The sequence below is a fragment of the Terrapene carolina genome, unplaced genomic scaffold (assembly GCF_002925995.2).
Source record: "Terrapene carolina triunguis isolate 2854851 unplaced genomic scaffold, T_m_triunguis-2.0 Scaffold42, whole genome shotgun sequence".
Lineage (NCBI taxonomy): Eukaryota > Metazoa > Chordata > Testudines > Emydidae > Terrapene > Terrapene triunguis.
In genome coordinates, this window is record NW_020664393.1 from 5,706,171 (window position 1) to 5,731,704 (window position 25,534).

At 43.0% G+C, this 25,534-nt stretch overlaps 1 protein-coding gene across 4 annotated transcripts in view; it reads left to right on the forward strand.

The window, feature by feature from the left end:
• Nucleotides 1-25,534, forward strand: part of SESN1 (sestrin 1) — a 108,993-nt gene that overhangs the window by 68,469 nt on the left and 14,990 nt on the right. For 2 of the 4 annotated variants that reach the window (XM_024194295.1, XM_024194297.1), the window contains exon 1: nucleotides 22,616-22,806. The exons of the other annotated variants lie outside the window; for them this stretch is intronic. In XM_024194295.1, coding sequence (XP_024050063.1) covers nucleotides 22,720-22,806 — 87 coding nt within the window. In that variant the 5' untranslated portion in view covers nucleotides 22,616-22,719. Of the gene's footprint in view, nucleotides 1-22,615; nucleotides 22,807-25,534 lie in introns of those variants that run through there. 4 annotated transcript variants of the gene reach the window in all.

Here is a 25,534-nt window from a genome sequence, read left to right on the forward strand (position 1 = left end):
GGATGGATATGGGTAAGTTAAGGAGAAATATGTAGCAGATCATAAATAGTTTTTTTTTTTTTTAACTTAGTTGGTGAGGGTCCCTTAATCAATCTGACCCAACCCAATAGGAATAAGTACTAACAGATTCCATTACATAAATGTAGTTCAGAAATCAGTGGTTTATCTAAAATAACCCGTAGTGCAACTCACTAATTTATTTATTTATTTATTTATTTATTTATTTGGTCACCATTTTTATTTTTGTCTGGTTGTGTTGGTCAGTGCTAATAATGGAGATACTAACAGAAGGATCGCATAGGAGAAAAAAATCCTTTAGGTCTACTAATCTGTAATTCTTAAGCGTGTTCAAAAACTCCTTGAGCTTTGGAATATTCTTTCTAACTCTTTCCCTACCCACTTCTTACACAATAGCAAAAGTACTTTGGTAAACAACCTTCAAATTAGGGTAAATACCTACGATGATATGGTCTGCACCCCCTGAACAGCAGCAAGCCATGGAGGTTAGCAGGCTGTATTGTAAACAAATTGTGTTCTATCCCAGAGTAAAATATACAGTATCATTATAAAATAGTCATAGTTGTTACTAGGTTGAAAATGTATCTGTTTTTCCTGGGAGTGCACTTACATTTTTTTACCTTCAAATTGCTGACTCCCTAATGTAGTCCCTTCTTGTATTGTGGGGTTCTTTTAATGCAATCTTGTGGACAGCTGCCTACTCCCTCCACCCCCTGAGACAACTGAGAACAAGGTGGGATAGAGGCTATAGGTGGTATCAGGAGGTTCACAGTGATGTCACACGCACTAGCATAAGTCTTCCTCAAACCATTGAAGTGTGTGTGTGTGTGTGTGTGTGTGTGTGTGTGTGTGTGTAGGGAGAAAATGTAATGAGATTGATAGGAGAATTATACCATATATTGGGGGGAGGAGGGGAACTTGATACAGCTCTTTCCTTTAAAATCACTTGATAACCATACTAGTGTTCCATTTGGGTTGCAAATTGAATTTAGCTGATATTTTGATAGTTGACAGAGGTAACACAAAACAAACTTGCCTTTGCAGCAGCTCCTATTAAATGTTTGGAAAGCACTATATAAATTCTAAGTATTTATTATTGCATTCTGGCTCTGATGTTGCAGCAAGCTGTTCATGAGAGCATGTTCTCATTTTAACAAGACTTTCATAACAAAATATTTTTATGTTTATATTGATGTAAAACTCTGTTTACAGGAAACAATGTGTTTAAACAGTATAAATGTGGAGAACTGAGTATTTAAGAATTTAATAGTCTCTCTAAAGGCATATGGATTGTTTAATAAAACCCAGTAACTTTAAAATAGACAGCTACCGTCAGGACAGGTTACTTTAAATAAGAATATAAAAGACTTTTTTAGCTGCCAAGTTGAGAGTTCTGTTTCTCCTGCAACAGTTGACTTCCCTGATTAAACAGGTTTAAACAAGCTGCATTCCCTTCCCTGTTCTAGGTGCTTGTGACTGAGGATGTCTTCAGCTGTTGCTAGGCAAGCACAACTGCAGCCAACAACCATCTACCATGAAACTGGTTGCTCTAGTTTAAGTTAAGAGAAAAAAGTGCTGGGTGACAAAGATGCTTATTACAATGAGCATTTTCACATTAAATCCAATCACCAAATTGAAATCATATTTGGTGCTCTGCCACTCTGATACGTTATTCCAAAGAATTTAAAAACTATTTAGAGGACTCTGCTACATACAGTAGTGCCCCTGATTTTGGCAGCTTTGCATTCTCTTTTTGTTGTTTTTACTAAATAGACGTGTGTAAAAAAGCTGAGGGGTACAACTATATGTTATGGTTATATGGGGATAGCTGCACCTCAGTCCCCAGTGGCAGTTAAATCAGTGCAAGTGCTCCTAGTGAGGATGCGAACCACCAACACAAGGAGCATAGTATGGACAAGTAAAGCAGATTCAATTACTGCAGTGGCTGTACGTCGACGTAACTTATGTTGTGTAGTGTAGACTTGCCCTGAATGCAGCCCACTGGCCTCCCTTTACCTGTCTTGGGATGGAATCCTGTGATTCTTCCACTTGTACAGCAGGACCTCTGTGAATACCAACTGCTTTTTACTGTGGAGGCCTATCTTTGAGCACCTGTTAGGGTCTCCCTTTGGGAACCTCTGACCAGTGATATTGACTAGCAGACTTCTAAAAGTGTTTTTATTTAGCAGCTGGAACAAAGGTTTAGAGAAAAAATATTTTAAAACAACATAAACACACATTCTGTCTGAACTTCTGCACTGTCACATAGTCCTTTTGCTTTAGTTACCTTGTAGATTGCTGGTCTGTTTTTAGCTCCATGCACCGGCTCTCTGGGTATGTCTACATTGCAGTGTAAGTCCAGAGTTCAAACTCAGTCTCAAGCTTCCCCTCCCCTTCTGCCTACACACACATTGCACTGATCCAGGATTCCAGGACTCCACAGAGGGTTTGAGTCAAGCTGGAACCTGGGGTTCAAGTGCTGTTGGTTTGCAGTGTAGATACAGCCTCACTGGATTTATGCTCTGGGAGTCTGCCACAAGTTTCCCACAATCCCACGGACTGACTTTCTTTGTCCCCTGGATAGTCAAGTTTTCCCACCCTGCACCATGAACAAAGGACTAGAGCAGCTAAACTTTGGAGGGCGCTAGACAGTCTGGAATATGGGTGGTTAGACTCAAGGCTGCATAATACAGTGTAGATGCTGGAACCCCAGGTTATTACCAAGCCTTCAACAACTTCTAACCTACAAATGTGTGTAGATGCTCAAGCCCTAGGATAACAAACCAAGGAGAGGTTAACAATTTGCTAACTCAAGTTCTAACCCTGGGCTTACATTGCAGTGTAGACATATCCTCTGAGACTCTCTTGACACCAGCTCTTCATCATGGCTCTGTCTTTTATATTCTCTTTCTCTCAAGGATGCTGTGTTTCAGAAAGCTCCTCCTTCTTATTTGTGGAGTTCTAAGTCACATTACCATTCATCATGAAGGGGGGCAAAGTCCTCCTTCCTAAGGATTTATCACAGGGGTGGGCAAACTACGGCCCGGGGGCCGGATCCGGCCCATCAGGGCTTTGGATCTGGTCCACGGGATTGCCAGCCCTGTGGTGCTTGGCGGCTAAAGCGGGATCCCTGGCGCTGCACCGCTCCCGGAAGTGGCTGGCACCACGTCCCTGCAGCCCCTTTGGGTGGGGGGGGGAGCAGAGGGCTCCCTGTGTTACCCTCGCCTGCAGGCATCACCCCCCCGCAGCTCCCATTGGCTGAGAACGGGGAACAGTGGCCAACGGGAGCTTCGGGGGAGGTACCTGCAGGCGAGGGCAGCGCATGGAGTCCTCTGCTCCCCCCCCCCCCCCCCCGGGCCGCAGGGACGTGATGCCGGGAGCGGCGTGGGGCCAGGGCAGGCAGGGAGCCCGCTGTGCGCTGCTGCCACCCCAGAGCCGCTCCAGGTAAGCGGCACCGGGCCGGACCCCGCATCCGCACCCCTCCTGCACCCCAACCCCCTGCCCTGAGACCCCTCCTGCACCCCAACCCTCTGCCCTGAGCCCCCTCCCGCACTCTGCACCCCTCCCTGCACCTGACCCCCTGCCCTGACTCCCTCCCACACTCCGCACCCCCACCGAACCCCAGCCCCCTGCCGCACCCAATTCCCTGCCCTGAGCCCCCTCCCACACTCCGCACCCCCTCCTACACCCTAACTCCCTGCCTTGAGCCCCCTGCCGCATCCTTCCTGCACTGCAGCCCCCTGCCGCACCCAAGCCCCCTCCTGCACACCGCACTCCCTCCCGCAACACCAACCTCCTGCCCCAGCCCTACATTCATGGCCTTGCATGGAATTTCCTCATCCAGATGTGGCCCTCAGGCCAAAAAGTTTGCCCACCCCTGATTTATCAGGTTTGCTCCACTGGCACACCAGGGCACTCTCCTTCCTGTTCTGTCCCACCCAAATATGATTTGGATTATAATTTTCAATTGTTTAGGCTATAGTATTATACATGCCCACTTCCCCCAGACACAGCCTGTAGACCCAGGCAGTTCTTATGATTGCACAGGTGTGTTTTATATTATCTTAATTACAGTTCAACATAAGAATGAATACAGATCAATACAGTTAAGAATAGGTCCATCTGAGAACTGATTTTTATTGGAAAATGAAGTATTCGTGCAAGTGAGGGAAGAAGAGAGAATAAGACTGAAATTACTATTAGAATGCAGGAACAAAGTAGCATTTTTCTCATAGATCATAGAATACATAGTTTGGACTCAATATACAATTATAAGCTTTCTTGCACCTCTAGGTTATCACCAGTTCAAATCAGAGCCAATTCTATAACCCCCTTTCTCTCCTAAAAAGATGTATTGGTTCCTTTTTAAAATTAAATCTGATCCTTAGTAAAAATGTTTTTTCACAGATTCTTTATTCTGTCTGAGGTTTGAGAGGTGCTACAAATCAGCCCACACTGGATAACTCTGAAAATATTGAGTTTTTGTTTTGTTTTTGTTTTGCTTTTTGGTTGTGGAAACCAGAGATCATTTTGTCTGTTGCAATGTATGTACTGTATTTGTATTTTGTGTGTGACATTAGCACATTTGAATTTGAATGGGTATATGCAGTGCTGTCCTTTCCCAATGTGTTTGGAACATAGTATTTTTAAGATGCTGTACAATATGCAACAGCGTGGATGACCTACCAATAGTAAGTGGTCTCCTCTCCCTGTAGCAGCAAGTCAAGCTGAACTGTTTTAATAATGTTCTTTAAGGAACAGTGGCTTTAGGGCTAACTTTTCAGTAGTATGCTTAACTTAAAAAAAAAAAAAAAAAAAAGTGTGACACCACTTTAAAGGTTTTGAACTGAAACTGCTGGCGATTGTTCTAATCATGTTTTGACTTGGTTCCAATAACAGACAAGTACTCAAGAAACTAAATGGGTGAGCATATAATACCTGTACTATTAAAGTGTGATCAAATTGCAGACACTTGGACTGCAAAGACCTCAAGTTTCTGTAGTTCTACTAACATTCCAAACAAATAAATCACAGAAATCCTCATATGATCTTACAACTAACTGCATTACAAGAATCCAAAATCTTTTTAGTTTACAGTACTGTATGTATTGTTGTTGGAATTGAAAAAAATATTGTTCCAAACTCAATATGGGGACAAACTACTAGGTATTTTGCAAAGTCCTTGGTGTTTTTTTGTTTTTGTTTTGTGTGTGTGTGTGTGTGTGTGTGTGTCTAAGTATTATCTTAAAAAGATCTTGGAAAGTAGGCATGAAGGAATGTATAGGGGCAACTGTTTCTGAAGTTGAATTGGAAGATACTGAGCTGGACAGAACTGAATGATGGAGAGAACAAAAACAGTAATAGTCAAATTATATTGAAAAGAGGAGCTATATAGTTAGTGGGGACAGACAAATAAGATTTAAAAGGAGAAAGTGGCCCATGACTAGAGTACTACAAAAATCCTTCTTTCCATGTGTGAAATCCTCACCCCATCCCACCCCCTCTAGTTCCTGTCTTGGCCATAATTGAGTGCTGCTCTCACCATTTCACTCAGAGTAGTCTCCTTGCACAGGCATTGTAGAAGACTACCTGCCCGTCGGCTGCCTCCTGTGTACACCCTTCCAAGACCTGACATGGAAGAATAGAAGAGCATGTGTGGGGGCCAGGGGGAGTTTGTCAGGACCAGGGCCCCTGAACACAGCCCTGTACAGATTCCTTGCAACACTGCAACCCAGGCAGGCTGCTGTAATGTAGGTCCCCCAGAGCTCTGTAAATTATGACGGGAGCCTCTGCAGCCCCCAGAACAGCCCAGAATAGGGAGGGTGCAAAGAAGACTTAAAGCCACTATACCCCACCATCACCCTGGTCTGTGAATTCTGTGCTGTACCTCTCTGGAATTTTGCCTATAATCTTTCTCGTTTTGAGGCAATAAGTGGAGAAGTATTTCAAAGTTAACTTTTTCATAAAGACACTAATAGTTTTGAAGCAGTTCAATAAATCTTTGTCAACACTGATGTATTTTATTAAATATAACTATGTACAGTAAGGAAATTACTATATCATTATAACTTATTTTCAGTCAAGTCTGGCCTGTTTCAAAACTTGCTAGATTCAGTTTTGACAGAACACAATTAGGAAACATGCTTGAGGAGGTTGGACTTCACTGACATTTTGAGAAATTGAGCCTTGTACTTGTTTGTCTGGTCTCTGATTGGCTGAAGCTGTTGCTAGGCTTATTGCTTTGTTCTTAGGCAAAGTTAGAAATTTGAATGTGACCTGTTTGAACTGCTCTGTCTGCTGCTTTTTTCAGTTTCAGTCTCCTGATTCACTCTTGCTCTTTTGTGCTTTCCTATTGTATCCTAAGTTGGTCTAACAGATGCATTTTTAATTATGACAATTAAAAAAAGTTCCTCATTGGTTGCACTAGCATTAGTAACTTTTTACTTTTAATATTTTTACTTGACAACTTTTTTCTATCACAGAATAGCTTACTAAGCCTTTTGCTTAAAGTTTTTAAACATTTTTATCTTTGCAAGCAATGAACATTGACTTGATCAGTGTTAATCAAGAGAATTAAAATGGTTAATACTTTATCTGGAATGTGAAAGAAGTTGTTTTAAAAACAATTGGGGAAATGGTGAATAAACTGTTCAATTAATGGTAAAAGACTGAAACACATTGCACTAAAAGAATAGTAAATATAAACACAATTCACAAGTCTTCATTTGCTCAAATGCTCCCTATGTAGAAGTAGGCTATCTTCCATGTATATTTCTTGGTAAATGTTTTTTCAGTGTCTTGTTGATTGACAGTAATCTCAGTCTTAATACTAATCTGAATACAAATGTCAAAGCCCTAAAATTTGCAAAAAGACTTAGTTTTGATATTAGATATGAGACAGACCAATTCTCCGGAGACTTGTATAGTTAGTTACAGTTTCATCAAATCTTAAGTTTCTAGAAAATTGAAGCGGTCCTCTTTGAGACCAGTTAACGCAGATTTCAGCCACAGGCCAAAACTTCTAAGCAACATTAGCCCCTCCCTTCAAAGGGTGAAGGCTAATGAGTTCAGCACTAAGTTGAATTGAACAGAAAACCAATGATAACTAGCAGATTAAGTAGAATGTGCAAGATGCATCTGTTCTGCCAGACTTCTCTTGGTGGAAAGGGCTTTGGGCTGGTGTGCAGAGTTTAAAAGTGAATGAAATAGGGCTTTGTTGTTGTAATGGGGAGGTCAGTTGTGTTTTCAACCTATTGAGTTCAGGTTTTGGACAGTACCCAGAGCATGGGACGAGTGCTTTAATAGTCTGAATGAATAATGTAAGTTAATTGCAGAGGTTACAGAACAGTGAAATCTAGTTTTGCACCCTCTGCATCACAAGGCTACAAAGAAACTTGTTTATTGCTTAAGTCCTGGCAATGTGCTTGGCAGTGTACAGGAAATGTATGAAGACAGATCCTGCCTTGAGATGTTTTCAATCTGAGACACATATAGTTAAGATAAGACACACTAGGAGACCTAGAGAAGAGTGCAAGTTTGGAGGTAACTGGAACTTCTTAAATTTTCTGTACAGTTTTCCTACACTCCCAGTCTCCCCCACTCTAGTGCGGTGTTAGGGTGGAGAAGGCATTTAACTCGGGTTACAGTTAAAATATAGAAATTGAACTTAAAGGAACTGAAAATCTTTTGGGTTTCACACTCTGTTGCTCTCAGGCATAGAACTGTGCCCTTGGAGTTGTCAAGTGTAAGCGAGTAGAAAGTCTACAAAACAGCTCACAAAGTCTGGAACTGCTGACCGGAGGGCACCTGAGGCTGTAAAGCCACTGTCCGCATTCAGTTCGATTCCATTCCACTTGATTTAATTCATTTTGATGCACTTTAGTATGACTGCCTTCCAGACTAGCTTTTGTCACAGGTGATTGATTCTCTTTTCTCCTCAGCAGGAGGATTTTTTAAAGGTTTGTTTTTCTTTTAATGGCTGTGGGATGTGTATTATTGAGGACAAAGCTAAAGAAGTGTGCCTTGCACTTGGAATGAGAAGTGGTGATGTTTGAGGTGGTTCTTAGATCCTCTGGAAGTTTGTTCAACAGTCTGGGACCAGCCCCAGAGAAAGCTTTCTCTTGCACAGACTAGCTTTTCCCTTGTGGGTAGCATCATTGTGCTTCAGGAACAGAGTAGGGGGGGAATAGCTCAGTGGTTTGAGCATTGGCCTGCTAAACCTAGGATTGTGAGTTCAATCCTTGAGGGGGCCATTTAGGGATTTGGGGCAAAAATCTGCCTGGGGATTGGTCCTGCTTTGAGCAGGAGGTTGGACTAGATGACCTCTGAGGTCCCTTCCAACCCTGATATTCTATGAATTGTCTGAAGTTCTGAGCTAAGGACTATCTTTTAGGTATCCTGGGCCTAGACCATTGAATGCCTTGAAGACGAGGAGGACGGTGTTTTTGGCAGAAGGAAGGGCTTCTGGGCTACATTTCTCCAAATTGGGGTGGGAGTAAGCAGACGGCTCAAAAATTCAAAGAACAAATTTAAAAGCGAAAGCTAGGGTGGTACAGAGAATAGACAAAGAAGGGTTAAAATGTTTTTATCAAAAAATAATGGCAAGGAAACTTAGAATGAAAAATTGATAGACTAAATAAAAACAAGATGCACGTGGGGGGAAGTTTTATAAACTTAGCTTGATGGTGAGAAGAAATTATCTAGCAGAGCTCTAAATAAAAATTACAACATGAAAAAAAATTGTCCTCCTGCCTTTCTGTTTTTGGGACCAGAGAGATTTTTTTCAAGGATGTGCTAGAAATGTACTTAAACAAATTTGACCCCTTGCACTGTTATGAGATTTTGGATACCTGTGTATTTTATATGAACAGCCACAATTTTGCAAGCTCTTTGGTGCAGAAGCCCATTTTTTATTGGGTGTTTACATAGCCTAGTGCAATGGATCCCTGATCCCTGAGGTCTCTAGGTGCTACTGTAATATAAATAGTCAAAATAACCCATTTGAAAGTGTGTTAGTTATTTGAAAAAGTCTACATGTATTTTTCCCTTTCTCTACCAGTGGCTACTAGCAGAGAAAATTGTTTTGTTGCCTATGAATTGGTTTATTAAACATTATTGACATGTCAGTGATTGCTGGGAATTGTAATGAGATGCCATTTTGGACAAACTTTGGTTAAGAGACTGTTATAACTTACAAGGCAATTTAATAGCCTACCTAAGATTAATAGTCTCCAGAGGACAAAATAGAATGTGGGGTGGGGCATGAAGCCATCCACACAGAATTTTATTTTTTTCCCCTTTGGTTTCAGATCTGTCTTAATCTGTCACGTGTGGAAAGGTAATTTTTGTGTTCAGATAGGCCCATTCTAATGAATACAGAGCTTATAAGACTTTTAAATTAATTAAATAAATACATAAATAAAATAAAGAGAGAGAGACATGAATTTCGTTCTGTCCCTTCTCCTTCTGAATCCAAGATGGCTACTACCTTAAGTGTCATAAGATGCTGGATTTTTAGAAGACTGTATTTTGTCAGTTGTCATGCCTCTTGTTTTTGTTTTAAAATTGGAAGCCAGTTTTATGTGACTAAGCTTTAACTGTAAACTTTTCATAGGAAAGACTTACGTTCTTTCACTTCATATAGCTACCATCTAGCTGTGGGTGCTACCATAATAATAAATATCTGTTCTAGTGACATGCAGTTTTCATATAACTATATAGCTGTGAATGTAGCTTTCTGCAACAGTAGTCTAGTAATCTAGAGCTATCGTGTTGCAATCTCCTTTTTTTTTTTTTTAGTGATGGACACAAGCAAGCAGCCAAGAAGCAAGTTTTTTGGCATGCAACTCACTGTTTCTCTCCATCAACCTCTGGGGAAGGTAATAAAAAAAAAATCTGGCAAGGAGTTCTTTCTTCAGAATAACCCTCGTAAATACATCTTTAATCCACCTCCTTACAGTAGTCTTAGAAACCATAAATTCTTTTGTGTCCTTGCCAAAGCATAAATAAACTCCAGATCTCAACTCCTTACTCTATATAAATTAAACTTCAAAGTACTTTTAATGTCTAGTAATTCTTTTCCTTGATTGTGGAGGAGGTCTTTAAATTTGGATAAACTCGGTAAAATGATGCTTGGTGAAAAACTGAAATCTTGAGTAAAGGCAGGAATCACTGAAGAATGACTTTGACTTTATCTTTGGTGGAATAATAAAAGGGGGGTGTTGTGTGACAAGGCAGTTAGTCCATTTGCCCTTTAAGGATGAAGATATGGCTATAAAGAAAACAATGCTTAAGGGTAAATATAAAACAGATCTCAAATTCAAATTATGCTTTAAGAATGGACAGTAGGTGTAAGGTCTAGTCTATAGTGTAAAACCAAATGTTGGTTACATTGTGGTTTGAATCCATCTACTCTGGGACGGAAACATTTTAAACAGTGTTCAGGGACAGCTGTGTTGTAAATGCCTTCCCCGGACATCTTGGGTTATTTCAGACTAATATCCTAAAGAAATGCATGAGTGGAAATCATCCTCCGAAACTATTATAGAGGCACCAGTTGCAACTCTGTGTAGTTAAGGTAGAGTCCCTTTTTGCATTTAAAACAGGTATTCAGTCTCTTGGTCATGTGTGGAAAAATATAGTGTATCCTCTCCAAACTTATAGCAATTACTCTTTGAGTACAAAATGAATGTTCTGAAAATTGACAAGTTAATCTACTAGGGTTAAAATTAATTTTAAAACTGAGCTCTTAGAGAGTTTTAGCATCTGTCAGTCTTTTTTGTTCCAAATTATCTTAATAGTGGAATAATACTCTTCTTTCCTTACAGTTACAATTATTTTTGATATTGAGTTTATCTAATTGTTATGATTATGGGCAAAATAATTGAGAAAATAGTAACCACCAAGTTGCATTTTGGAACATCAGCCAACATCCTGCATTCCTCTAAGTCAGGGTTCAGACGAGGACACAGGGACAGCTCCAGTGACACTATAAAAGCTGACCACTTCATGGCCATGGACACACACAAGGTTTCTGTGGTAGTCATCAAAGTTACAGGACTAGCTCCAACTCTCTCTTTTCTGGTCTCTGAGTGCACCCCCTCAGGTGTTGGGCTTTGTGCCTTTACCTGTCCCGAGGCGGAATTCTGTAGTTGTCCTGCTCTTAGACGAGGCCTTGGGCTGCAGTGCCCTGTGCTTACCCAGCAGATCCAACTGCATTGTGGAACCTATTGTTCTTCCTTCCAGAATCTGTGACCAGCGGGATATACAGTGATAAAGTAGCCTTCTGAAAACTGCAGCAGGAGCAGAGAGAATTCTCTTATTCCCTGTCCTCTGGAACCCCTTGAGCCTAAGGTCTTGTCAACACTACACAGTTTTGTCGACAAGTCAGTTTTCGTCACCAAAACTAAGCATTACAAACCCAGGACATTCAGAGTTAAGGTTACATTTAACAGAAAATCCATACATGTTTTAAGTATGAAAATGCATAGATTCACAAGTTTTAAGGCCAGAATGGACCATTAGATCATGTCATCTGAACTTCTGTGTAATTTGACCCAGTTACTTCTGTATTGTACCCAATATCTTCCAGAAAGGCATCCAGTCTTTATTTGAACATTCCTAAGAAAAGGAGAATCCACCACTTCTGTTGGTAATTTGTTCTAATGCTTAATAACCCTCAGTATTTAATGTTACATTAAACTGGCAACAATAAATTAGAGCAACTGCTAAAACATTTGTTTACCTTTAGCTAACCACATGAGAGAAAGAAAAGAGAGAAAACTTAATTAAGAACATTCAATTCTATATTTAATGTGGTAGAGCAAGTCAGAGCACTCAGTTACCACTTAATTCTGCAATCACTTTGGCACAGCAAGTCACATGTAAGTCACATGACTTAACACTTAGCTCTGCAAGCAGCAAGGTCAGTTAGGCAGTGTCCACACTACAGAGTTAAGTCGACTTAAGTTATGTGGATGATCATATGCTGCTTTAATTACATTGGTTGTGCACATCCATACAACACTCCTTATATCGGCGGAGCACGTCCACAGTCAGTGCTCTTGCACTGACAGAGAGAGTGATGTATTGTATCCCACTGTGCAACTTGCCACACTGCCACTGGGAGCTCTGGGAACAGATCACGGTGCTCACTGTCCAATGAGGCAATTCTTTCCATCCCATCATTCCATGGGTTTCTGACTTCATTTTGCGCTGTCTTTCAATAGCTCTTGTTAACTGTACGCCTGTCATCTCTGCCTGAAAGCATGGATCCTGAACTGCTGACCAGTCTGATGAGTGTTATGAACACAATGCGGCTGGTCCTGCAGTATTTCATGACCTGTGAATCAGAAAGTGAACGAGTGGTGCTTACCCTTCTGTGTTCATCTGAAAGAAATAATTCATGGTTGCTGCTGGCATTCATGGACCAGCCGCACACAGTGGACTGTTGATATTGGGCTCAGGAAACAAACACTGAGTGGTGGGATTGCATCGTGATGCACGTATGGGATGACTAACGGTGGCTGCAGAACTTTTGGATGTGTAAATCCACCTTCCTGGACCTGTATGCGAAGCTCACCCCAACACTGCGATGCAAGGACACCAGACAGAGCTGCCCTCACTGTGGAAAAAGCTAATTTTGATTGCTGTGTGGAAGCTGGTGACTCCAGACTGCTACTGGTCAGTGATGAAACAGTTTTTGGGGTTGGAAAATCCACCGTGGGGGCTGTGGTGGTGCAACTGTGCAGGGCCATTAAGCGCCTCCTGCTACGAAGGACTGTGACTCTCGGTAATGTGCAGGAAATACCTGATAGGGAATTCCATTGCCTCAAAGCTAACTGTGGTGAGGCGATAGATGGAATGCATAACCCAATTTTGGCCCCAGACCATCTTGCATCAGAGAACATCAACTAAAAGGGCTACTTCTTCATAGTCTTGCAGGCACTGGTGGATCGCTGGGGCCACTTCACTGAAATCAATTAGGGGTGGTCAGGGAAGGTGCCTGGTGCACGCATCGTTAGGAATACTGGACTGTATAGAAAGCTGCATGCTGGAACTTTTTTTCCAGACCAGAAGATTCTAATGGGGGATGCATAAATGCCCATAGTGATCCTGGGAGACCCCCACCTACTCTTTGCTCCTGTGGCTCATGAAGCCTTACACCAGGAACCTAGACAGCAGCAAGGAGCACTTCAACAACAGGCTCAGCAGGTGCCGAATGACCATTAAATGTGCCTTTGGCCAGTTAAAAGGTTGCTGGTGCTGCCTTTTTGGCAGGTTAGACTTCAATGAGGAAAATATTCCAATGGTCGTAGCAGCCTGCTGTGCCCTGCATAACATTTGCAAAGCGAAGAGGGAAAAGTTTCCCCAAGGTAGAGCATTGAGATAGATCTGGCTGCTGATTTTGAGCAGCCAGATACCAGGGCAATTAGAGGGGCACAGCAGGGAGGCTATTCAAATTAGGGAGGCTTTAAAGGAGCATTTTGACAATTATTCCCAGTAATGCATCTTTGTGATGCATATGGCCATGCAATGTTTTCTTGCTGCCTTGAATAACCCCTGTAGCGCTTACTTCCTGAGTGTTAATTGTACTGAGCAAATATTCCTGCCTATAATAACAGTGTTTGAATGTTAGCACCAACTAACGTGTATAACACAAATAAAGACTCATTTTATTTCAAAGACTAAAGTTCAATAACAGGACAAAACACAAACATTTTTGTCAAATGGGACATGGTAATGAGGAACAGTCTCAATTATGGCGCTCTCAGCTGTGTGTAACTCCAGCTTTCATTGTGAAACCAATCCCTAGGACAGAGTGCACAGGGTACTGCAAGGGACTGGGAACATGTGAGGAATGTGGTGGGGGAGTTTGGGGAGGGCATGGAACCAAGTTCTGTATTGGCTGCAGGGAGAGTCATGCATGGATGTGCTCAGACTGCAGCTTGGTGAGGCACCTGAGCATCTCTGTCTGGCCCTCCAGCAGCTTTATCATCTGCTCTTGCCCCTCCTTTCCAGGCTATCCAGCCTGAGGCTTTCATTGATTGTTTCCCTCCATGCTCTGGTTTCACTATGTGCTGTATCTGTTGATTGCAGCTCTTCGTGAAACATATCCTCTTTACTCCTCCTGGTTCTCCACCTTACCTGACAGAGGCGCTCCGCTGGTGTGGGGGAGTGGAACTTTAAGGGCACATCTGCAGAAGCCAAAGAAACAATGAACAGACAGTATTGTGAATTCGCTCACAGTTGTGAATTACAAAAGTGACACACACCTCTTTCTCACTGTCCCTTTGCTAGCACACAGCTTGGTGAGAGTCTGAAATATGATGAGTTTGGCGGGGGTGAGGGAAGGGAAGGGGGAATGGGACAAGAAGGGACAAAGGGTCTGGGTGGTTTGCAAAGAGGGGCACTACAGATGCCTAGGGACAGTATTCTGAATATTGGCACCCTTTTCCAAAAGCTAAGGTAATCAAAGCCAATACAGGCGAGTCTCATCTTACGCGCATTTAACATGTGTGAATTCAGCTTTGTGCGGTCGGCAAAAACAAAAACAAAAAAGATAAAAATAACAATTTAAATACTGTACCTGTAGTGCGGGCGATTCCGCCCGCCATTACACTCAATGTAATTTTGTCTATACGCGATTTTCGCTTTACACGCTGACAGCGGAACGTAACCCCAGCGTAAGATGAGACTCGCCTGTATCTTACTCCTGGGGGTAACCCAAGATACAAGGGTGCAGCTTCAGACCAGGTCCATATGTTGCTCGCCTGCGTGCTGTTCTGGTCCCTGCAGAAATAAATGCCGGGTGGCACGGCAAAGTTTCCTACAGTGGAGGAAGAAACAAGGCAGCTCTGCCAAGGAACCTGCGGCAGAGGATTGCAGAATACCCCCAGGAAAATTTCCTAGAGATCACTATGCAGGATTCCCGGAACATCCCAGTGTACATTAACAAACTTTTCCACCAGGTCCCCACTACATAGCTGCGTAGGCTCATTTGTTAATTTCTGTCACTTATCCCTCTTCTACCATATAACAAGGTACACAAGTAGGGCCCTACGAAATTCACGGCCATGAAAAATGTGTCATGGACCGTGAAATCTGATCTCCCATGTGAAATATGGTCTTCTGTGCTTTTACCCTAACTATCCAGATTTCACAGGGGAGACCAGCATTTCTCAGATTGGGGGGGGCTGACCCAAAAGAGTTGCGGGGGGGGGGTCACAAGGTTATTGGGGAGGGTGGGGGTGCTGTACTGTCACCCTTACTTCTGCACTGGCTTCTGAGCTGGGTGGTCGGAGAGTAGCGGTTGTTGGCCAGCTGCCCAGCTCTGAAGGCAGCACCGCCACCAGCAGCAGTGCAGAAGTAAGGGTACTTTGTGAAACCACAAGGAAAACGGAAATAGCAAGGATCCAGTTTACATTTGCACCTCTATGAGAGAGAAAAAGATCATTTTTTTCTAAACAAGTGTGAAAGCAATGTGGCTAGATTTTGCCCTTAGTCATACACCACAGTACAGTTTCAATTCTGTAGATGAGAAGCGGAACAGTTTTGCCACTGAGTGTAATATAGTGACTTGATACTGTCTAGAAAGTGTTTATAACCAAAACTGATTTTTATCCATTATTTTAGCCATCAGTATTCTAAAAGTAGAGCATTATGGCATGCTACAATAACATCTGTTATGCCCAAAGAGCACACTTGATTGAAATTTTTAAAGTAAACTTTAATTTTTCATTCTCTTCCTGTGTATGTAGTTTGCATTATTCCTCTGTTTCTTAACAGCAATATTTGGGTTTATTTATACTACAGTTAGCACACTTATTTAGTACCCTTTTTAAACCTTAAAATTGGCTAGTATGACTTTTTGGGTGAAGAGGGGTGTGTTTAAGTACTTTGGAGTCTGTAAGTTTAGTGCGGTGCCCCGAGGGCGTAGTTGGCTGGACAGCGGTTCCAACTCTCTGAGGGGGTTGCCAGATAGGTCTGTCCCCTGAAAGTGTGCCTAGGGACCCAGAGATTGGGGCAGTGGCTAGGCTCTATTCAGGCTCCAGGAGCTTGAAACACCATGGGGATCCAGAATGGCAGAGGCTTGGATTTCCCTCACAGCAGTCCAGGAGGGAGGGAAGGAAGAGGGCAGCTCTCATTTGGATCTGTGACAAAACTGTTGCTAAAAATTATTTGAAATAAGTGATAGGAAATCTTTATTAACTTTAATATAGTATAGATGAGTGCTGCCAACTCAATTTTATCACAGATCTCACAAATATTTGGTGGTTTTCTCACAACCCCATCTCCTGAAGTAATAGGATTATTAGTTTCTCAGGACTTGTCTACATGGGAAAATTTACCAGCATAATTATACCACTATAATTATATAACTCCCCATGTGGATACTTTTATTCTGGAGTAAGAGTGTTAGAGTCCAAGGCCAGAAGAGACCACTAGGTCATCTAGTTTGACCTCCTGTATGTAACAGACTACAAACACCATCCAGTACCCTTATGCTAAACCCAGCCACTGAAATGAAACCAAAGTGCTACAGCCCACAATAGACTAAGACTGTTATGTGTCACAAGCAGAGAATAGGAGGGACCGAGATGCACCAGTGCTCGAGGCCCCTGCAGTGGTGGGGAAATGCTAAAGTGAGATATACCCAGACAATCCTGGCAAGTGACACATGCTCCCATGCAGAAGAGAGACAAGGTCACTGCCAATCTGACCTTGGAGAAAATTCCTTCCTCCCCGACATGTGAGCAAGAGCCATTCAAGTACCTGTGAGAGAGAAGGCTCGGTGCTACCTCAGAGCTCTGGCCTACCCTTCCCAATGTCCCATTTCCAGCCATGGCTATCCCTGATGCTTCAGAGGAAGGAGATTAAAATGTAACTCTTCTGCCAGGTGGAGCTGGCAGCAACCAGGGCTGGGTTCAATATCTATGGGTTCCTTTTCAACAATACAACACAGAACCGGCTCAAGCCCCCACCCAGTAACCTGCGAAAATTACACACCACCCCTGGGCACCTCTGAAAGGCAGTACTTCCCCACTTGCAAGCACAAAGTTTGAGTGTAGAAAAGAAACTTTTAATGAAAGGAGGGAAGTCACCTGACATTAATTAGGGAAAATACCACAAGCAGGACTCACAATCATAAAACTGTGAGCAGGACACCCTCATGTCTTCTGCCTCATGTTCTTGAGTTCTACAACCAAAAGTTCCTTTTCTGTGCCCCGCTCTGCTCCCTCACCATACCCCACTCACTGTGGTTGTCCTTGGTCAGTGAGGACCCAGGGTCCAGAGGTGCATCTGTGTGAGTTCACCTCCCACGTGGGGAAGAAAGCACCCTGTTTGCTCTGACCATCTGAGTACTTGCTTTGGCTGGCTGCCTGCCAGCCACTGTTCTTCTTCACTGGCTGCCTTGCCACCCGCTCGTTCCACTCTCCGGTCGCCACCTGCCTCTCTGCTGTGACCTCTGCAGGTCAGTCTCTTGAGAGTCCACCCAACTCTCAGTGATTAGTGACTTTCAGCTCTTTGTGATGCAAGCTGGGCAGAAATACTGTCCCACCACAAGTGTTTTCAGCTCTAGTGAGCACTTTACATAATAAAAACTGCTATTGGAACCTATTTAGCTCTATTTTTGAACAGTGGGGAGGAACACTTTAAACCAAGGACCCTTAGAGAGAGTCCACACTCCTGTCTGGGACACCTGTCCCCATTCCTATTATTTTCACAGGGTTCTGGCAGTCAAGCCCCTGGCTTAGCAAGTCTCTTTCAGCTGAGGGTGACCCCTCAATTGGGACAGACTCAGCAGAGTTCTGCTCCCCTTTACTCATACAATAAAAAAGATAACATTGATAACATTTCACTACCCCTCCATTCAGTACTAAAGTGATTTGTAACTAAACACCAGCCAAATTTGATCACTTGGAGCTACACAGCTCCTGTCTGCTGGATACCTATGCAGAGTAGGTGTGTTCACGTAAATACAGTTTGCTCCTGAAGTCTCTCCTCATCCCCAACTAACTGTCAGGGGAGAGTTCATTCAGACCCTGCTTACATCTAAAAAAACCAAACTAACCCCAACCCCAAACCTTCGCGCAATACATTAGAGGGAAAAATCCCTTCCTGATTCCTGCCAGTGGCCAGCTGAAATGCTGAAGCATCAGCTTTAGGAATATGAGACGTAACTGTAAGTGAGCGGCAGGGCTGTTGAGTGCTGCCCAGGATATCACAAGCAATCTTGTCATACAACTACACTCAAACATTTGTGCAGTTACCTTAAAACTAATTAAGCTGACTGCCCCCACAACTCCTAATTGGAGACTGTTGCAGAACTTCACCTGTCTGATGCTTCTCATGGAGATTTTCTGGGATAGACAAGCCCTCAGCTAGTTTCTGGTCCTCTTGGTACTGGAGGGAAAACTTGACAAAGTGAACCTCAATGACCAAAAAAAAAAAAGGCAAATAAAAAGAACCTAACATTTATTATTTTTAAAAATCTCATGATTTTTGGAGGCTTGTCTGATGGGATGAAATCCAGTGCCTTTGAAGTCAATGGGAGTTTTGCCAGGATTTCACCATGATTTTTCTGAATGCTTGGGTCAGGCTTGTTTGATATGTTTTGTAGCATTTTATATTAAAACATATTATCTGCCTCTCCTAAAACACACTTTTTATAGAGTTAATGGAAACCAGGTGTCTCAGAGTAGTAAAGAACTATTTTAACATTATTTGTAAAGTTTTCTGGCGGAGAATATTCTGATAACCCTTCCAGATTTTAATTTGATACCTGATGTGCTAGCTATAATAAGCATTTCAGGTGCTCCAGAGTGAGACCTCTGCTGATCTTGGATAGCTTTTGGCTATGGAAAGAATTCAAGATTTTGGGCCCCGATCTTGCAAATGTTTACGTATGTGCTTAATTTTGCACATGAGAAGTCCTATTGACCACAAGTACTTAAAGTTAAGCTATGTGCATAAGTGTTGCAGGATCAGGATCTTTAACTTCATATCTGATCTGCCTCTTTATAGCTTTCATATAATACATTTTTTGAACTGTTGCTAAGAAAAGTCTCATTGTGAGAACTTTCTTCATAACAGTGAAAGTACTAGAAATACCCAAAAGGAAATTCTACTTCTATTTAAAAAATAGGTACAACATAAGTAACCCTGACTTCTAAATAACATTCAAGGTTTGTCAACGGGTCATATATTTTTACCAGAAATACTGCTGAAAGAAGAATGGGCCTCTTCACCTTGAATTGTCCCTTAGAATACGTATTAACTGCTTATGCTAAACTATCTGTTCACTCTTGTATTTAGCTGTAACACTCTGGATATGTCTACCCAGCAATGTAAGCCTGCCCTAGGATTAGTGGGACTCGTCAGTTGACCCATGTCAGGGAACCATGGGATTGAGCATCTACACTGTATTTTAACCCTAGGTTAAAGATTTTCTGACCCATGCTTGAAGCTACGGCTCTGGCGTCCAATCTGCAGTGTACAGACCAAAGTCAAAGTAACCATATCCCAGAGTGCCTAGTGCGCCCCCCGCAGTGTTGACACTCCAGCCCTACAACTGGGTTGCACTGTGGGAAAACTCTACTGCCCATCTTGTTTCCTAACTGACAGTACTATTGATGGGACTCAGGAGCACATGAGTTCATAAACTGCATAATTAGCTCCTTTGGTGGCTGTCTCAATATAATGACTGCAATTTGAGAAGGCTTTATACTGCACTACCATCTAATCTGAGAATTGGGCCCCCACCGCATCCTGGGAGGCAGGGATAAGGGATCCCCAGGAGGCTGTGGGGAAGTTTTGGGGCTGGCTCCCACTCGCCACCCTCACAATACATGCTGCCTGGACATCTCTGCACACACAGCCCCAAGGAGGGTGGCGGTGGGAGGGGGGGTGGATGAGTGGGAGCAAGGGACAGAGAGCAGAACGGGACCAAGAGGCTGCCCTGCAAGGAGTGGGAGTGGCAGGGCTCCCAGATCAGCACAGCTGGGGGAGGAATGACCCCCACCATCCTTAGACATAGTCTGCGAACCCCAGATTGAGAACCATGCAATAAAAGACATTACTTCACCCACCATGTCTCTCTCTATTGGAAGGCATAGACATTTAAGTTGAAACCACAAAGATTTCTCATAGTGGGATAACGTCTTGCATCTCAGTCTTTCAGGTAATTATTTTCTTTTCAATAGTTTCTTCTGAACACAAGCCAGTTTTTTGTCTGTGGTGTTGCAAGAGAGTTCTTCCTTGGTCCTTTGTTATATTTTGGCCTGAAGTAAGGAAGCAGTTAGTGGGAATTAAACTGGTCTCTTTACTAGTTTATTTAAACTAGCTCTGAAAATATAACCACGCTCACCATCTTGCTTTCTTCTCTTTTCCATTTGTCATCTAAGCCCTTTCTGATGTTCAAGTAGGTATGGAGCAGTAACAATCTGGAAAGATCTCGCCCATTTAGGAAAGCTAAATCCCTGTTCTATACCAGGAAACAGAGTAAGGCCCTAAAGCGCCTTCACACCTCTAGTCAATGTAATGGTATGCTGCTACTCTATCTTCAAAAGTAGAAAATGTGCCTTGTCTTCTCTGAGTTAATTGCACTCCATAGAGGGGATGATATTAGGAAAAGAAAGAATGGAAAACTCAGCTTTAGAAATGTGCAAAGCCACTGCCTGGAGTAGTTTTCACATTCCACACACACAGTTCTGGCCTCAATGATTTCTGCATTTGGCTGCAGGATTCATAACCCACTCCAAGAACAGCATAAACAGTTTTTCAGTATTCAGTTATATATTTAATTAAAGTCCAAAGTTCATGGTCATGTAACTCTCTTTACAGTTATTAGACTTGTTAGAACTAGTAATCTGGATTTGTAGCAGTCCAAATCCCAGATTGGTAACTTTGTTTTCCCCGTTAGTTAAGGAAGTTTCTGAGGTTCTGAGCGGCTGCAACCTAACCACCTCCTCTCAAAGCTGGTTGAAGAATCAAGCATTCTCATCTTGTTCACATAGTATGTGGTACCTGAAGACTTTTGATTTAAAATAAATATTTAAGATATAAAATAATTAACAGAACATAGCTTTACACTTTTAATATGGATTTGAAGAGTAAACCAAATTTTACCCAGGACCTTGAACTTGGAGATGTTGTATTTACTTTTGGAAAATGGCATAAAACCAGACATACCAAACCCGTGAAAAAAACACAGAAATTGGGCTTGTTTTTGGCTTATGAGTTGCTTGTTGGCTAGTAGCTTATTGCTTGTTTGACTTGTAGCTTGTTGCTTCTTTTTTTTTATCGGCTCCCAGCAAGCAGGGGCAAGGGGGGGGCAAGCACGGGAAAGGGGGGGAGAGAGTCAGGGATGCACAACGGGCCCACCACAGTCCCAGACTGCACACCTGGGGGATCTAGTCACATAGTGTGTTGGGCTTCTTAGGGCTTGTTTTGGCCTTGTTTTGAAATGGGATTAGCTTGATTTTTGGCTTATTGTGAAAGTCGGGGTGCTTATTTACTGCATGAAAGTTGGCAACTGTGCATAAAACCCCAAACCAGAACTGAAAGCTATAATTGGGTGGGGAGAACTGGGGCATCTGGGAATCTAACAGCACTGGAGTTGGGTGAAGGAAATATAGACTGCTGCAAACAAAGATTGTGTTTTGCTGATGAGATTGCAAAACACGTTTGCACAGGAGCCTTCTGGCCAAGTTGCTAGAGCACATTATTTAAACTCACACATGCATCTGCTACATGTGAAGTTCCCATGAACTAGCTGTTAAAAAGGCTTAATTACTTTCTTATTTTAAAAAGCAGGTAGAGGCTCTTAAGTGAGGATGGACGGAGATGATAGATGACTGAGGGAATATATGACTTTCTAGAAAAAGTAATTTTTGTCAAACAAAAATACTGCTTTTTTTTTCTGGCAGAGAGGAGCAGAGGATGCAGGAGCTGAATAGGAATCTCTCTTCCCTCACCTCCTGTGTCCCCAGTAGTCATTGTGACGGTATCTGTATAACTGACCTCTGAAATGATCTGCCTGATGAATTGGGAAGTTATTAATAGTTACTTCGTAATTTAAAAACAGCTGCCTGGGCTCAACAGACGTCACCACTAGTGTCCTCAATAAGGGGCAGCTGAAGATCTAACATTTTTCTATGGGGTGCCAGCACTGAGGCGCAAGTAGAGCACACTCAGGGTTGCATCAGTGGATGTTTGCAGTGTAGTTTCAGAAAATGTTTCTCTGACGCATGTGGCTCCCAGCTGTAAATTCTGGGGGTTCCCAGTTGCTGCTGTGCATACCCGGCTCTCCCGGCCGGGCTCCCTGCCACACGGGGAGCAGACTGACACCGGCAGACTGCGAGTCGCAGGGGGGCACGGCTGAGTGTCCCGTGTGCCCGGGCTCCTGCGGCAGCTGCACAAACTCCCCGTGGAACTGCAGCCGCAGCCCCTTCCCCAGTTCCCCTCCGCGACTCTCCTCCCAACCAGGGAGCTTCGCTCCGCCTCCCGCGCATTGGTGGCTGGCGGGAGAGGGGGCCGGGCTCCGCTCGGCTTGTTTGTGCCCGTTCTGCGGCTCCCCCGCCCTCGGGCGCTTCGCTTTAGCCTTGGCCTCGCCGCTGCCTTTGGCAGAGGGCGCCGCTGTCAGCAGAGGGGAGCTGGCTGCGCGCTCCCAGCCTGACCCGCGCTGTCCCTCCCGCAGGCATGAGGCTGGCGGCCACGGCCAGCCACAACCAGGCGTACGCAGTGCAGGGGCTGCTGTGCAACCACGGCACGAGCCGGGGTCGTAAGGTAAAGGTGGGGTGCTCGGGTTGGCCAGGCACCAAAGCGCGGGGGGTGACTGGCGTCACTTGTTTTGTTTTGTTTGTGCTGAGCTGCTGGGGTAGCTGGACAGTCCCTCAGCTTGGCTCGCCTGTGGGCTTCGCTTTGCCTTTTGTGGGCTACATGTTCTGCCTGTTCTCCGCCAAGCCTAGGTGTGCACGTCCTTTCAATGCCCCCTCCCTCGCGGAAGGGAGAGCCTCCCAGGTTGTGTGCTGCTTGCGCCTGTCCGCTTGTTTCCTAGTGGCTTGGTGTGTAACTGGCGGGTGGCTACAGCTAGGTGCAACAAAAAGACATTCAGAATTGGAAAACCGAGGCTGGAAAACCAGGACCGACATCCTATTACACTGTGGAGTGGCTTCCAAAGGGAAGTTGTGAAAGCCCCATCATTTGAGTTATTAAAAAGTGCCCAAAGCCAATCCCTGGGGATGCACTGTAGGGAACCATCCTTCACTGACAGGGAGGTTGACTAGGTTATGTAATAGGGCTCTTCTTTATCCTTTTTCTGTGATATACAAGCACACTGGCTGTTGATTCAGATTTGTCATTAGTCTTCAGAGTTAATATACAGGTGGAATGCTTCTCAGAGCTCTTTAAAAACAAACAAAGCCACTAGGTAATTTCCTCCTTTGGATTTTCCAGTGTGCCAGTCTTTCCTGCATGTGTCTCAGATTATTAGCTTTTTGGGGCAGTGACTGTTGTCTTGTCAATTCTAAGTAAATAATATTGTTCCAGTCCAGGGAAGAAAACACTTAATTGGGTCATATTTGCATGTGTAGGTTTATGTATTAGATATTAAGATACTGAACTTAAATAACTTTAAGATAATGACATAAAGCAGCACTGTCCAGAAAATATGATAGTAAAGATTGGTGCTTCATATTCAGAATTAAGTTTTCTGGTTTATTATTTGTGTTGCAGTCTTAATAGTATTTAAACTTTGTTTACTGCCTTCCAAAAGTATGCTGCTTCCTCCCAGTCTCCTTTCCCCTTCCTTAAAGCTACTGGTATTACAAGTTTTCCTTTGGAGCTGCTCCAGTGATCTTAATACATATTTATAAACTATTTTTAACATGCATATTACAGAGATGGCACAGAAGGTTTAGACACTGGTTGTTTTTAATCCAAGCCATTTGTGATCTGAGTTAATTTGAAACCAAGTGAAACAGGTTGTGGTCTTGGTATAGTTCCATCACAAACCCAACTTCTTATAAACTTGTGCCAGCCTTTTACTAGAGAGGGGGAGCATGCTGGCATAACAGAAGTGCCATGGCTAAAACTTTATTTAGATATATCTCCAGATGTCTATGTTAATATTTAATCCTAGAGGAGCCAAAAACCCCTACTAATAATAATGGTTTTTATTATTATTATTTATTATTAATAATAAGTGAACAAGAGACTTGGGAGTCAGCACTCCTGGGTTTTACTCCTGCCTCCATCATGAACCTGATGTATGTCTTTGGGCAGATCACTTATGCTCCTTGTGGCTCAGTTTCTCCATCTGTAAAATGCAGATCACATTAACCAATTTTGAGTGGGTGTTGAGAAATGTAATATTTTAAAAGCATTCTGAAATCTTTAGACAGAAGGAACTTTCCACTTCACATCTAACTTGTAGAGCTAATAATATTTTAAGATCTGTTTTTAAAATACAATAAAAACACTTTTACTTTCTTTCTGATGATTCAAATCAAGTACAGTACACTTAAGGTACATCTATGCTGCAATCCAGGGTGTAATTGTAGCATGGGTAGACATACCCATGCTAGCTTTACCCATGCTAGCATGGCTAAAAATAGCATTGTAGATGCAATGGCATAGACTTCAGTTTGGGCTGTATGAATATGCTGGGGACCCTGGGTACATACTCACGTTGCTAGCCTGCACCTCAGCCTATGCCCCTGTGTCTATACTGCTAGTTTTAGCCGTTAAGTGTGGATATGTCTAGCCATGCTGCATTTATACCTTGGACACCAGTATAGGCATAGTCTCTCTGTCTCAGTTTTTCGTCTGTAAAATCAGGACAATAGGACTTCACACAACACCTCAGTGAAGTAATGGATACCTTCATTAGATGTGATGTACACAGATACTACAGCAATGGAAGCTGTGACCCAAGAACCCTCTAATGCTAACTGGCAAGAGAGTTACAGGAATGTCCTGATTCTGGAATATACATTCTGGTTCACCAAACAATGTCATGTGAGGTGTTAAATGAAAGACAGGGTCACTCTGGTCATTAATATCATTGTGAATTGTAAGCACAGATACTGTGTAAGGAGTTATGTGTGTGTGTATGTATGTGTATATATATACTGCAAATATGTTCTTAGAGTCTAGGTAGGAGTCAACTGCAGAAATGAAAAAGATTGCTGTCAGACAAGACGTTTTGTTCACAGTGGATGCACACTTACATACAAAGTTATTGAAGAGATGTGAAGCCAACAGAGAGAGAACACAAAGAGTAGCTGGGGGTGGCTATGCTGTCTCTGAGTACAAGCAATAAACTTTGGGGGTATAAGTAGAACACAAGATACCCCCTTATCCTGCACGAAGAAAGTAAACAATGTGTTTACCTTCATGAAAATGGGATCTCAGCCAACCTTGGCTGAAAAAAGCTGCAGAGGACTTCCGGGGTGAGAAACGTCTTTAAACATGAGGTTAACCTGTTTAGTTAAGTTTAGTCTCTAGAAAGCAT